At 36.1% G+C, this 14106-nt stretch overlaps 1 protein-coding gene across 7 annotated transcripts in view; it reads right to left on the reverse strand.

Annotated features, from left to right (window-relative positions):
• Positions 1-14106, reverse strand: part of STAG1 (STAG1 cohesin complex component) — a 552131-nt gene that overhangs the window by 73858 nt on the left and 464167 nt on the right. For all 7 annotated transcript variants that reach the window (XM_023735988.1, XM_023735987.1, XM_023735981.1 and 4 more), the window contains 2 exons: positions 13090-13160; positions 11807-11894 (listed from right to left, as the gene is read on the reverse strand). In XM_023735988.1, coding sequence (XP_023591756.1) covers positions 11807-11894; positions 13090-13160 — 159 coding nt within the window. The remainder of the gene's footprint in view (positions 1-11806; positions 11895-13089; positions 13161-14106) is intronic.

Consider the following 14106-nt stretch of genomic DNA (forward strand, 5'->3'; position numbering starts at 1 on the left):
AGCCATCATGGATTGCCTCTTTATGTGATTTGACTGTTGTCTCCGAGCCATCAATAAGTTATTATATTTATTTTATGTTTGCTTACTGTATCCTAGTTTCTTGTTTTGTTTTGATACACCCAAATAGGCTGGTCGTACGAGCTAGTTTGATTATTGGCACCTTTGAAGCTCTACTGTCCTGTCACCAGGTGGTTAGATCTTTTTACTAGGTATGTGAGCTCAGGAGTCTGCCCACTCCTACTGTACAGATTCAGCTCAGGTGCCCAGGTAGATAGCCACCAAGTGTTTGGTGTAGGCTCTCATTTACAGTCCTAAACAGGCATTGGTGACTGGTGTAAGCACAGGCATCTGGCTGCAGCAGAGGGACACACTATGAGCAAGGCAGGGGGCTGATGGCTGCCCGTGAATGTCCAGGAGGAAGGCGCGTCCCTGTTCCCTAGAGCATGTAGGTGATGGGTTTTGAAGCCAGACTATGAGCACCTAATGCTGTTGGCTGTAAGGACCGGGGGGCACCTCTTATTCATGGGCCCGTATCGCACGTGGCTAGGTGGCGTGGGTGGAGCCACCAGTCCTCACTCCCCTGATGTAGGTAGGTGAAGACCCTGCTTAATGGGCAGAGCAGTGTCAAATGTCATGAACCTGCCATTTCACAGCTGAAACAGTTGAAGTTAGACTTCTGGTATATACCCTGTTGTACTGCGGTAATGAGGGCCTATGCTGTTGAGATGGGCCCACACAAGTCTGTGGAGATGGAAAGGTACTCAAAGTCCGTGGATCCCTTATGCCTGTGCCTAGGCAAAGGAGGTGTGCCTATCCTTGGTTCCTGGCTTAGGGGAGCCGGCAGTTTATTTTTTCCCATTTGTTAATTTGTTCACTCTCCAAGGCAGGGAGAAGGGCTCCAGGCGTGTGACAGATCCTACTTCTGGCCCAGGGGACTCAGCAATTGCTGAAGCTGGTCTGGGACCCAGTGCAGAGCAGGGAGCGGGGAGGTAAATGGGAGAGAAGTTTTTCCCTAAGGGGGGTATTTTTGATCCGCGCGGTAGGCCGTATGCAATTACGTATCTTTTGGCGATCGAGGGCTGCTTCTCATTGGTTCTGCGTGGCCAAGTAGGCTCTCACTGGCTGGGTCTTTCCCGGTGCGGAATACGCCTCCCGACCACCAATGCTTGCCTGCCTCACTGCTCACCCCCGAGCTGATCAGGCCTGAAGGGCTCACGCTCTCTCCAGGTCAGGTCTGGCAACTCCTCACTGCTTCTGAACTGTCTGTCCCTCCTCCAGCCATCAGTCTGGTTCCTCAACTCTGCCTCTGATGTTCAGGGCTCCCACATATAATCAAATCACTTGTTTTTTTGGGTCTTTGTTGTAAAAGGGTCCTCTGGAAGCGTCTGACTACTCCGACATCTTGGCCCTGCACCCAAGTTTATTTTAATTTAAATAATTTTTGTAATCATTATTTAACTTTGAGCTTTGGACCAGAAGACTGAAATAAAGAATAGATAGTGTCAAACTTTCCTACAGCTCTTGGTTATGAAATTTCAGCCATGTAATAAATGTTTTCTTTTGTTTTTGTGGTTGTTTTGAGTCTGGGGCTTTCTAAACTTCATAATACGCAATGGTCTGGCTTTGAAATGGGCTTCACTAAGTATGAGAAACATTTTACTCGTTTCTCTCCTTTCATTTTTAGCCTTTTTCATTTTTAAAAAATTAATGTATAATTTATATGTATAGGAAAATTGTTTTCAGCCATTTTTAATATGTAGTTATTTGTATGTTTTCCGTCCCTATAGTTTTTCCTTTTCCAGAAAATATAATGAAATTATTCAGTATGTAGCCTTTTCCATGTGGCTTCTTTTACTCTCCGCTGCTAATCAGAAGGTCGGCAGTTTGAATCCATCCACTCGTCCCTGGAAACACTATGGGGCAGTTTTACTCTGTCCTATAGGGTTGCTATGAGTTGGAATCAACTCAACAGCAATTGGTTTGTTTGGTTTTTTTAACTCTATATAATGCATTTGAAATTCAGCCATCTCATTGCAGGTATCAGCAGCTGCTTCCATTTTATTTTTGAGAGGTAGTCTATTGTATGGATGCCACTACAGTTTGTTTATACATTTATGAGTTGATGGACATTTGAGCTGTTTGCAGTTTTTGGTAATTAAAATATAGCTGCTATAAATACTCAGGTTTAGGTTTTCATGTGAACTTAAGTTTTTATTTCACTTGGATAAATACCCAGGAGAGAACATTTATTGCTAGGTTATATAAGTATATATTTAACTTCATAAGAAACTGCCAAATTGTCTTCCAAAATGGCTGTACCATTTTGCATTACCACCAGCAATCTTTGAGAGCTCTAATTGCTTTGTATCCTTGTCACCAGTTGGTACTATCAATTTTTTTAAGCGACAGTAATAGATTTATAGTGATATCTCAATTTGGTTTTAATTTGCATTTCTAATGACTAATGATGTTGAGCTTTCTTTCATGTGCTTATTTGCCATCCATACGTCTTTTCCGGTAAAATATCTCTCATCTATTTAAAAAATTTTGACGAAGGTCAATTTATCATTTTTTTTCTTTTAGGGACTGTACTTTTTGGTGTTATATCTAAGAAATCTTTTTTTTAACTCAAGGTCACAAAGATTTTCTCATGTATGTTCTTCTAGAACTTTATAATTACAGGTTTTACATTTAAATCTATAATTTTGAGTTAATTTTGTTTATAGTATGAAGTATGAATTGAGATTCATTTTTTGCAGATGAATATCCAACTGTTTCAGCACCATTTGTTGAAAAGATATCCTTTCTGCAAAGAACTGCCTTTTTACCTTTGTCACAAATCAACTGACCATATATGTATCCGTCTCCTTCTGGATTCTCTGTTCTGTTCCTTTGATCTACATGTCTATCCTTTCTTCAGTACCACACTGTCTTGATTACTATAGGCTTATAGTCTTGAAATTGGATAGTGAGAGTCTTCTGACTTTAATTTTTAAAATTTTTTAGTTATTATAGTTTTTTCACCTTACCATATAAATTTTAGAATCAAGTTGCTAGTTTCTACAAAAATTATTCTAGGAGTTTAACTGCAATCATATTACATGATATATATCTTTATTTATTAAGATTTTCTTTGATAAAGAACACTTTTAATACTTCGTAGTTTTCAGCATACAGATCTTACAGATATTTTGTTAGACTTATATCTAAGTATTCATGTTTTTTCAGTCCTATTATAAATGGTATGTTTTTTAAAATTTCAATTTCCAATTCTACATTGCTAAAGATCTGGTTTTCAAGTACAAAAGCAATATGGTAAAATATGCTCGGTAAAATATGTAATGTATAAATGGTATACAATTTCGTTTCTGGACCACAAGAGATCTTTAGTTTTCTATTGACAAAGCCACAATCTCTTACGTATCATTCCAGAAATAATTTAGCAACTAAACGTGTGGATATACAGATCTTCTTTCTCGTCACCCTTTTAAATTATAATACAGTTCTACCCCTTGTCTGTCTCATTCAATAGATCTTTAAATTTCTTTTCACGTAGACTATTATAAATAATATCTTCTTTGTTTACTCATAGTTGATTGTATTGCACAGAATCAAAGCTACACTACCTTTCTAAATGGCCCTTTATTGCTGGACATTTAGATTATTCCAAGTTTTTAACTTTTATAAACAGTGCTACAGTGAACATCTTACCTACATGTATATACACGTGTCCAAGTATATACTGCAGTTTAAATGCCTAGAACTGCAAATTCTCAGACGAAGGTATGTCCACTTTTAATTTGGATAGAGATTGGCAAATTACCTTCCAAGCAGTTATACCAATTCATTCTCACAGTGGTATCTGAGAGTATGTCAGGTATTTTTTAAAAAGGTCCATAAGGGTTTCTGTTGTATACATACAGTTAAGAATTACTGGAACAGATCCTAGACTGGAGAGGGAGCAAAACTGAGGATGTTAAGACAAAACATTTGGCTACTGCTGTGATACACAAGAGAAAATATGAGACTAACCTAAAAAAAAATAGTAGTGGGGCTGGAAGAGTGATAGGAAGAAGAGATATTCATGAGGTAAAAATTATACAAAAGATCATAAGCCTCTTAAGATTAAGGACTGCTTCTAGTACACCAGGTCCTGACACTCAAATACATTTTTGGTAAATAATGTCTAGGGAGGTGGCAACTGCATGTATGTGTAGATGGTGATGAAGAAAAGAAGGCATCAACTCTTTTTTGTGTTTTTGACTTTGGAGTCAAGGTGGATAAATAATGGATAGAGGAGTCTCAAGAAGTTTTGATATGGCATGCCCAAGGAATACTCAGAAGTGGGTAACTGAAATAATTTCTAAGTCCAGTCAAGAAAATAAGTGTGTAGTCTTCTAAGGAAAATATGACTCTATCAACATATACAATAAGCCATAATCTATTCAAGAACAGTAACCTGATTAAAGTTAAGCCCTATTTATTATGCTCTGTCTGAAGAAATGTGTTGTTTCACAAGATGGACAAAGTACCAGAATCTAATCAATGCCAATGAAATGACCTAAAAGATACTGGAAAAAAGATAAATTCAAAATATAAGAGTTTGATATGTATCAGAAGGCATGGGGAGAGAGTTGAAGAATAACCTGGGATATCACGAAGAGTGGTAGCATATCTGTAGTCAACTAATCTTTGAAAGGGTGCAGAGAAACAGCGGTAGTAATAGTACCATCAGAAACTAACTTCAAGAGGGATAATGCAAATCAAGATCAGCCCATGGCTGATCCCTACAAGCTGGAGGTGAGACATACCTCCACCCTCCAACATTTTTACCAACTCTGACACCAGCCATCCCTCCCACGAAACTCTCTACTCTTTCGGGTGCAATAATCTGTTGCAATGGCCACGCAGAACTCTCAGACCACACTTACAGTTAAGTGGTTTATTAAGGAAGCAGCAGGATATAACCTGGGATCAGGATCAGGAAGCACACAGGCAAAGTCTGGAGGGCTGCCCCGAGGAGGAGAGCACATCTCTACCTTTTGCAGTGTAGGCCAGCTCTCTCAGCTCCCCCTGGCCATGCAAGCAAACAGGCCCTTCTCTCTCTGCTGCGCATACCTCCCTCAGCCTTGCAGGCCTCCTCTCAGCCCCTTGAGGACAGGCTTCTTCTCAGTCCCCAAAAGACTGACCGGTCTTCAGCCTCCCTGCTGTGAGCTATGCTGCAGGGCCCCTTCTGGGCCTGTCCTTACTGGCTCTGCCATGGGACCCCCTCTGGGTTTATCACCATCCACAGTGTTACAGCCCTTAACCCATGTTACAGCTCTTTTGGAAGGTTCCTTGCTTCCCCTTTCTCCTTTTTGCTTCCTGTCTCTTCCTGCTTCTTTCTGTGTCAAAAACCTCTGTGTGGCTGACTGCATATATACACGACTCTTTGTCAATTTCAAGGTGCCTTGGTGACACAGTGATCAAAGCACTCGGCTGCCAACCGAAAGGTCAGCAGTTTGAAACCGCCAGCTGCTCTGTGCGAGAAAGATGTGGCAGTCTGTTTCTGTAAAGATTTACAGCCTTGGAAACCCTATGGGGCAGTTCTACTCTGTTCTATGGAATAGCTATGAGTGGTAATTGACAGCAATGGGTAACGGGTTGTCAATTTCAAGGCATGGTCTTTCCCAGCAGGGACACAAACTGACCAATCCCTTCTTGGTAGGCCACAGATACTTCATTTGCATAGTAGGCCACAGACATTCTTTCTGCATAGTCTACAGTCACTTCATTTGCATAGTCTATTGACCAATCCCTACAAGGTGCATACCAACCACAAGGCAGGCTACAGCTCAGGGTCAGACAAAAAATACCAAACCTCAAGCTGTTTACAGCTTATCCAGAAAATGTCAATCAACCTGGACAAAAATAATGAACCCTCTAGGGTAGGAAACTATGGCAAAGGTAAACTCCTCAGGGCTTAGGGGAAAAATCTCTCAAGCTGTTTTTCTAAAGAACCAATGCAAAAGGCCACATAAAAGAACTCATTTCACCACAGGTGCTAAATTCATCAAATGAGGAAACAAAACAAAACCAGTCTGTTTAATAAATGATGCTGGGACAACCATATTTCCACATACAACAGAATGAAAATGCACTCATACACCATATACAAAAACTAACTCAAAATAGATCAAAGACCTAAAACCATAAAACTTTTAGAAGAAAATGTAGGGGCAGTCCTTAACAATGGATTCTTAGACATGACACTGATGGCACAGGCAACGAAAGACAAGATAGATAAATAGGATCTCATCAAAATTAAAGGCTCCTATACATCAAAGGATTTTGTGAACAAAGTGAAGAGACAACCTATAGACTAGGAGAAAACACTGGAGAACTGAATATTGGACAAGGATCTAATATCCAGAATATATAAAGAACTCCCACAGCTTAACAAGAAAAAGAAAGTAACCCAATAGAAAAATGGACAAATGTCCTGAATAGACATTTCACCAAAGAGAATGTACAAACGGCCAGAAAGCACATGAAAAGATGCTCAGTGTCATTAGCCATTAAACCCATTGCCGTCAAGTCGATTCCAATTCATAGTGGCCCTATAAGACAGAGGGTTTTCCAAGGTATCTTTATGGAAGCAGATTGTCACATCTTTTTCCTGCAGAGTGGCTGGTGGGTTCAAACCGTTGATCTTTTGGTTAGTAGCCGAGCACTTGACTGCTGTGCCACCAGGCAGGGCTCCTTCATTAGCCATTAGGGAGAAGTAAATCAGAACCACAGTAAGATACCACTTCACTTCTACCAGGATGGCTAAGATTAAAAAAATGGAAAAAAAAAAAAAAAGAAAATCAGAAATGTTGGCAAGGATACAGAAAAATTGGAACCCTCATCCAATGTTGGTGGGAATGCTGCTGTGGAAAAGGTTTGGTGGTTCCTCAAAATGTTAAAATAGAGCTACCATATGACCCAGCAATCTCACTCTTAGTTATATACCTCCAAAACCTGAAAACAGCGATGCTAACAGGCACATGTTCATTGCAGCACAATTCACAATAGCTCAAAGGTGAAAACAACCCAAATGACCATCAACAGATAAGTGGATAAACAAAATGTGGTAAACACACAGGATGTAATTATTATTTAGCCATAAAGAGAAATGAAGTTCTGATACACGCCACAACATGGATGAACCTTCAAAACATTATGCAGAGTAAAGTACGTCAATCACAGAAAGACAAATACTGTACAATCTCACTAATACAAAACACTTAGAACAGGCAAATGTATAGACATCAGAGTTTAACACTGGTTACCAGGAGCGGGAGGGAAGGGGAAAGAGGAATCTTGCTTTAGCTAGCACTGAGTTTCTATTTATGGGGATGGAAAATATACCAATGGATGTTGGTGATGGTGGTACAACATGACTGGTACAATTGGTTTCACTGAATTGTTTAAAGGAAAAATGATGAATTGGAAAATGTTATGCTACTTATATTTTTACAATTAAGAATGAAAAGTGTGGCAGCAGATTAGTAAGAGAAAATGTGAAGAGATAATGAAAAGAATTTAAAAGCTTGATTTGACAGGGTGTGCCATAACTATGTGACCTTAAGCAGTTATTTAATATCTCTATTCTTCGACTTCATCATCAATAAAAGAGTAACAGTAGATATCCTATACGGTAGCCATGATGCATAAACAAATGAATACACATAAAGATTTAGAATAGTAGCTGGGACATAATAAGGGCAAAATAACAGTTATCTATTATTGAAGCCTTGACAGGCCCAAAGTTAAGTGACATATGATTACATTTCCTTCTTTATAGGTTTAATCACACTATTTGTTTTATAGCAAGTAATATTTAGGAAAATAGTATTATAAATGCTATTTATTTAACTTTCAATTTTTAAAATCAACTCAGGTACTTCTAGAAACTATACGCTAAGGCAGAAATTTAATCTTTTATTTTTCTTAGATGCTATTTAAGATATAAACTTAAATATACCAATAGGAAATATGTACAAAGTCACAAGAGAGGACAAGGAAATTTATGTATCTCTTGCCTTTACTGTATCAAATAAAAAAATTTTTTCTTTCATGGCTTTTCTGGATGACTTTATTTATGATTTTCTCCTTAAATGAACACAGGATAAATGACAGCCCTTATGCATTTTTTTATTAAAAAAAATTTTTTTTATTGTGCTTTAGATGAAGGTTTATAGAGCAAATTACTTTCTCTTTTAACAATTAATACACATGACTTTGCAACACTGGCTGTCAGCTCCACGATGTGTCAACACTCTCCCCTTCTTGACCTTGGTTTCCCCATTTCCATTCGTTCAACTTTCCTGTCCCTTCCTACCTTTTTGTCCTTGCCCCTGGGCTGGTGTGCCCAGTTAGTCTCCTATACATGGTTGAGCTATGTGTATTATTGTTTGTTTTATGGGCCTGTCTAATCGTTGGCTGACAGGTGAACCTCAGGAGTGTGTTCACTACTGAGTTAAAAAGGCATCCAGGGGCCATACTCTCGGGGTTTCTCCAGTCTCTTGTCAGACCAGTAAGGCTGGTCTTTTTTTGTGAGTTAGAATCTTGCTCTACATTTTTCTCCAGCTCTGTCCGAGACCCTCTATTGTGATCCCTGTTAGACCAGTCAGTGGTGGTAGCCAGGCACCATCTAGCTGTGCTAGACTTAGTCTGGTGGAGGCTGTGGTAGTCGTGGTACAACAGTCCCTTGGACCAATCTTTCCCGTATCTTTGGTTTTCTTCATTCTCTCTTGCTCCAGATGGGATGGGACTAGTGGAGTATCTTAGATGGCCACTCACAAGCTTTCAAAAACCCAGCCACTACTCACCAAAGTAGGAAGCAGAACATTTTCTTTATAAACTACCTTATACCAATTGAACTAAATGTTCCCTGAGACTATACAAAAATTTGTAAGAAGTAATATTACAACAAATTTTGAAATGTGAGTCTTTTAAAAGATAATGCTTATTATATCATGAAATTGCAGTAACTTTCAATACTTTTTCACAGGTTAAAAATTCATTATGTCATTGAGGCAGTTATAAGAAGAGACTGGGACATATTGTTACGCCAGAAAGGATGGGAAGTGCTTGAAAAATTATAGGGACATAGTTACAGAACACAGGACCTGGTCTGAAAGGAGCTCCCACTAGCCAAATCTGTAATAATTTGAGCACCAAAATAAATAACAGTAATAGATTATAGCCAGTTAAATAAAACAGGAATCCATGAGTCAATACAGACAGTAAATGAAACAAACAAATGAATGAATGATTAAATAAATAAACGGAGAAGGGAAAGGTCTTTCTCACAAGAGTGTCAACAAACACATATAAAATAAACGGCAGAGTTAGAAAATCAGCATTTTGTGGCCATGATAGTAATAACAGATTCAGGCAAGAATCATCAATGGATGCTAAAACTAGTATTTCAAAGTTTGATAAGAAACAGAATTATTTACATACAGAGAAGAAATCTGGTAGACCCTCACCTTAATCAACTGATCAAAGTTAACATCACCAATAACGGACGATGACATCCTGTGCCCCCTGATGTGATGCACTGAGGACAGAATATTATTTATAAAGTATTCCTGACAGAAATGCATAATCTGAATCTAAACATACAGAATATCAGACAAAACTAAATTGAGAACATTCTATGAAAATACTTGGTCTGTACTTTTCCAAATGTCAATATCAGCAAAGTCAAAGGCTAAGAAACCATTCCAGATTGAAGGAAACAAAAAGACAATAACTAAATGCAGTGTGTTCATCTGGATTGGATCTTGGGTTTGGAAAAAAATTGCTATAAAGAATATTATTGAGATATCTGATGCAATTTGAATATAGTCTGTATAGTGGTATTATATCCATGTTAAACTTCTTGAATTTGATCATTGTACTATGGCTCTGTAAGGGAAAGTCCTTGTTCTTAAAAGATATGCTTAAGTATTTAGGGATAAAGAGTTATGGTTGCCTGCTACTTAGTCTTAACTGGTTTACCAATAATAAGAATTAAATATATATGTGTATATATAAATATAGAGACAGAGTACGCAAGCACACAAATGTGGAAGAATAATGACAACTGATAAATCTAAGTGGAAGGACAAGTGAGTTCATTTTCTATTATTATAACTTCTCTGTAATCTGACTTTTCAACAGAATTATCAGAAAAATAGATAAATTTCTTTAAACTTTGGTGTTCTACATATCGTAATGCTATAAAATAAACTACCGATGTGAGAAAGATAAACAGATTACCAGAAGAGAAAAAAGTACATATAAGAGTTTAGTTAACCATGAAAAATGGAACTAGGATACTTTTAGTTGGATTGGTTTCCATGGGTATTTTACTTGTATTTAAAGAAATATTTGACAAAACAAATAGTCAATTGTATGATCAATACAGTGCCCAGAAACAGCTAGACAGCAAATTTTAAGGCATCTTCAAAACAAAGCACAGCTGAGTTAATATTAGCAAACGTTTTAGTAGTTCTTTGATATCCTTGCTCTAAAAGGGTATTTTCACTGGATTCTAATTGAAAGTACAGAGTCAGAAGTTGAAAAAGTGAGCTTGCAGAGTCCTATAAAGAACTGGTTGAATATAGTTTTTGGATTTTCAGTACTGGGTATTTAAGGAGACATTTCTGAAAGCTGCAAAAAGGAACAAGAGTACAATCTAGTAGTGATGCACTCAAAGTTCATACATATGTTACAGTCTGAGAGTATGTGTCTAAGAAGTTAACAAAGTTAAGGCAAATGTCACATAAAAATGATGTTATTCAAGAAAATCAGGAGGAGGAAATAACATATACACGGTGAAAATAAATTACAAAAATCCAAATAGCAACTAAAAGACATCATCGTGAGAATGTCACAAGTTAGTTCTAAGACAATAATGATGGTGAATAAATTAAAAATAAAATATTTGGCATAGTTATAACTCTTAGATGAAACAGAGATGTGCTATTCTTACTCTCTCTTTGAGGAAAATAAGGAAAGGGGGAAAAATTAACTCACTCTTTTTCAACTTTGAAGTGTGTCTTGGGAATATCAGTAAATTCTACTTAGGCTACTGAAAAGTTTGATATGAGAGGACAGAAGCTGAAGAGTCAGCAATAAATGAAGAAAAACAATAGAGTCACATATTTAACCTCTTTCTATCAACTACAATAAAAACATATAACTAGGGACCTTTGTTATTAAAATGGCTGTTACATAAGTAGGGATCAAGAACAGCGTTAGATGATTTAAAAGAATTATAGCAATAATAAAGCAGTATTCCTGTGCTTAACTTTTAATATAAAATTATAGTTTTGTTATATCTGTTGAAATTCTAATTTCTTTAGAGTAATAATGTATCATTTAAGCATTCCATATTACTAAATAGGAATGGGCAAGATCACCCCTGAACATCATCTACACCTAACTGTGGGGCTGGTATTTTGGTCTACATTGAGTACCTGCAGTGTATAAGAGAACTCTTTTCCTTTCTCATATAGAATTATGTTAACTAATTATTCTACTCGGTCTCTTTCAGACTACAGAAAGTTTGTTGAATTCCTGTTCCTTCCATTCTAACTTGTCTATGAATGCAAAGTTCCATAATCTACTAACGGTCCCCAAGTTTATTTAACTATGGCTCTACTACATAAAATTAAACCATGCCTAAAGCTTAATATCATCAATACCTAGAAAAGGAATAGAGCCATAACCAGAAATTTTCATTACATTGAATTAATCGAAATAGAAAGAATACAAATAAACGTCCTACCTGTTCTGGCATAGCTCCATGCTCAATTCCAGTCTTCAATAATCTGTAGCAATTACCAAAGAGATCCCATTTTGTGAGATCATGAGCACTAAAATAAACAAAAATGCACATTAACTTTATTCTAGAGTGCAAGAAAATTAAACACTGAGTTCAGTTTCACTGGCTGAATGAATAACTTCATTTTCTGGTAATATTTAAAATGATCTAAAAAGGAAATGTTCAAGTGCTCAAATTTAGAAAGGAAGAAAAAAGAAAAAAAGAAAGAGGCTGATACTAGGAATTTATTAAAAGAAAGCAACAACAATAAATCCTCACACAATTAATTTAAGATTATCACCATACAGTCAACCTAAGCTCCTATTCCATAGATGGGTAACCTATTTTAAAATACATGTATGTTTGTGAAAGAGAGATTTGTATTCACGAGATGGAGATAAAGACAAAACAAGAGGAAAGGAAATATAGAAAAGCTCAAAAACTTTAGCATAGCTATTTACACAGGCAGAGGGCTTTAGAATGAGATAATGCTGACCTTTGAAATTCTTAGGAGCTCTACTATTGAAAACTGTCTCTTTGACACTGGCTAGTAACTTTTTATTTTCAAAAGTCAAAATATTTTTTGAAATAAGTTTGTTTCACCATAGAATTCCAAACAATTTACTTGTGTATAAAGAAAAGGCTTAGATTTTAGAAACTTTTGAACTTTTAAGCATTCATTCATATAAAGGCTACACACAAACATTCTTTTGACAACAAACTTCTCTGTTTTCCTGTCTTCACAGAGAAAAAAAATCTACCTCATTACAAGGGACATGTAAGTTACAATTTGAAAATAACCCTTATTACATTGATTTGAGCCTTTTTTCCTTAATCAAATCCAACTATTCTGTCTACTCAGTAAGAACATAATAACAAAATTATAAAAAGAACAATTAATGAAAAAAGCTCACAAAAACATCTTTTATGGCTTTCCCCCTAAATCTTCTTAGCAAGTTTTCTAAAAGCTATCAATTGAAAATTACACCTATAAAGCTCTAGTCATAGAATAAGTCCATCTAATTTGTTAATATTGATTATGCCAAACTTTTACAGTACAGTGAGTGATAAATCTTTTATAATAGCAAAACAATTCATCTGGAGAAACTATGAAAAATAAAGAATAAAAATATATCATTTCTCTAAAATTTTCTATTGCATTATGGATGTTAAACATTACAAAGATAATCAGTCTGTTTTGCTACTATATGCTATTCACTAAATCTACTTTATATAAAACCACATACTTGTGAAAAGAAGTTAATCGTTTTAATGTAGAAAGAACATTGTAAATATCATCATCATCAGCTTCTTCTCCCTATAAATAAAAAGTAATCATCTCATTACGGTAATCTAACTCATCCTCATATTCACAAGAAAATCTTTTAAGATTTACTGTCAAAATAAGCATTCTTTTTATTATGCAACAGTATATATTCACTGTAGGTAAATATGAAAATACAAATAAGCAACAAGGGAAAAAAAAAAAACCCGTAATTCCAACACACAGAGATAACCAATTTTTGCCGTTATAAACAATGTTGTGATACACATGACTTTGTACACTTCTCTAATTAATACCATAGGATAAATTCTTTGAAACTGAAATTGCTTGGTAAAAGAGTATGTACTTTAAAGATTTCAATGACTGTTTGAAAGATTTTACTGATTATCAGTTATTTGTGTAGCTTGAAAATCACAATACAAAACCATAAATAATGGTGGAAAAAAATGAAAATTTCCAATAGCAGAGACAAGGTGTTTAAAAAATCAGTTACATGGAATAAAAAGAAAATTCTATCAGTAGAGCTGACAGAGCAGAGAGAGCTGTGGGGTTCCAGATTATCTTATATAGATTGGGGGACAGGGGAAAAAGGGAAATCACAAAGGTAATTAGAGAAACAAGTTGGAGATGCTTGCTGCTATCTTGGACATACCACTGATGAGTAGGCACCACTTACAAGCAGACTTAATTTGTACGTTCTATTCATCATCATATGATAATAATTCAGGAATATTAAAATGCAAATTAGGCCCCAGGAATAGGGAATGACAAAATGAGTTAAGACTTTAAAAACATTTTTCTTAAAAGAGAAAATAAAATCTAGTTTTTACGAAACTGACTATTTAAGTGAAAATAAAGTATGACCAAGGGTCAACTTCACAGGATGCACAACTGCAATAATGCTAAGTTTTAAAAGAGGTAGAGAATACATCTAGTAGATTTTATTTAAAAATGCAAACAATATGCACTCAGCTACCTT

The sequence above is a fragment of the Trichechus manatus genome, unplaced genomic scaffold, assembly GCF_000243295.1.
Source record: "Trichechus manatus latirostris isolate Lorelei unplaced genomic scaffold, TriManLat1.0 scaffold00084, whole genome shotgun sequence".
In the NCBI taxonomy this organism is placed as follows: Eukaryota; Metazoa; Chordata; class Mammalia; order Sirenia; family Trichechidae; genus Trichechus; species Trichechus manatus.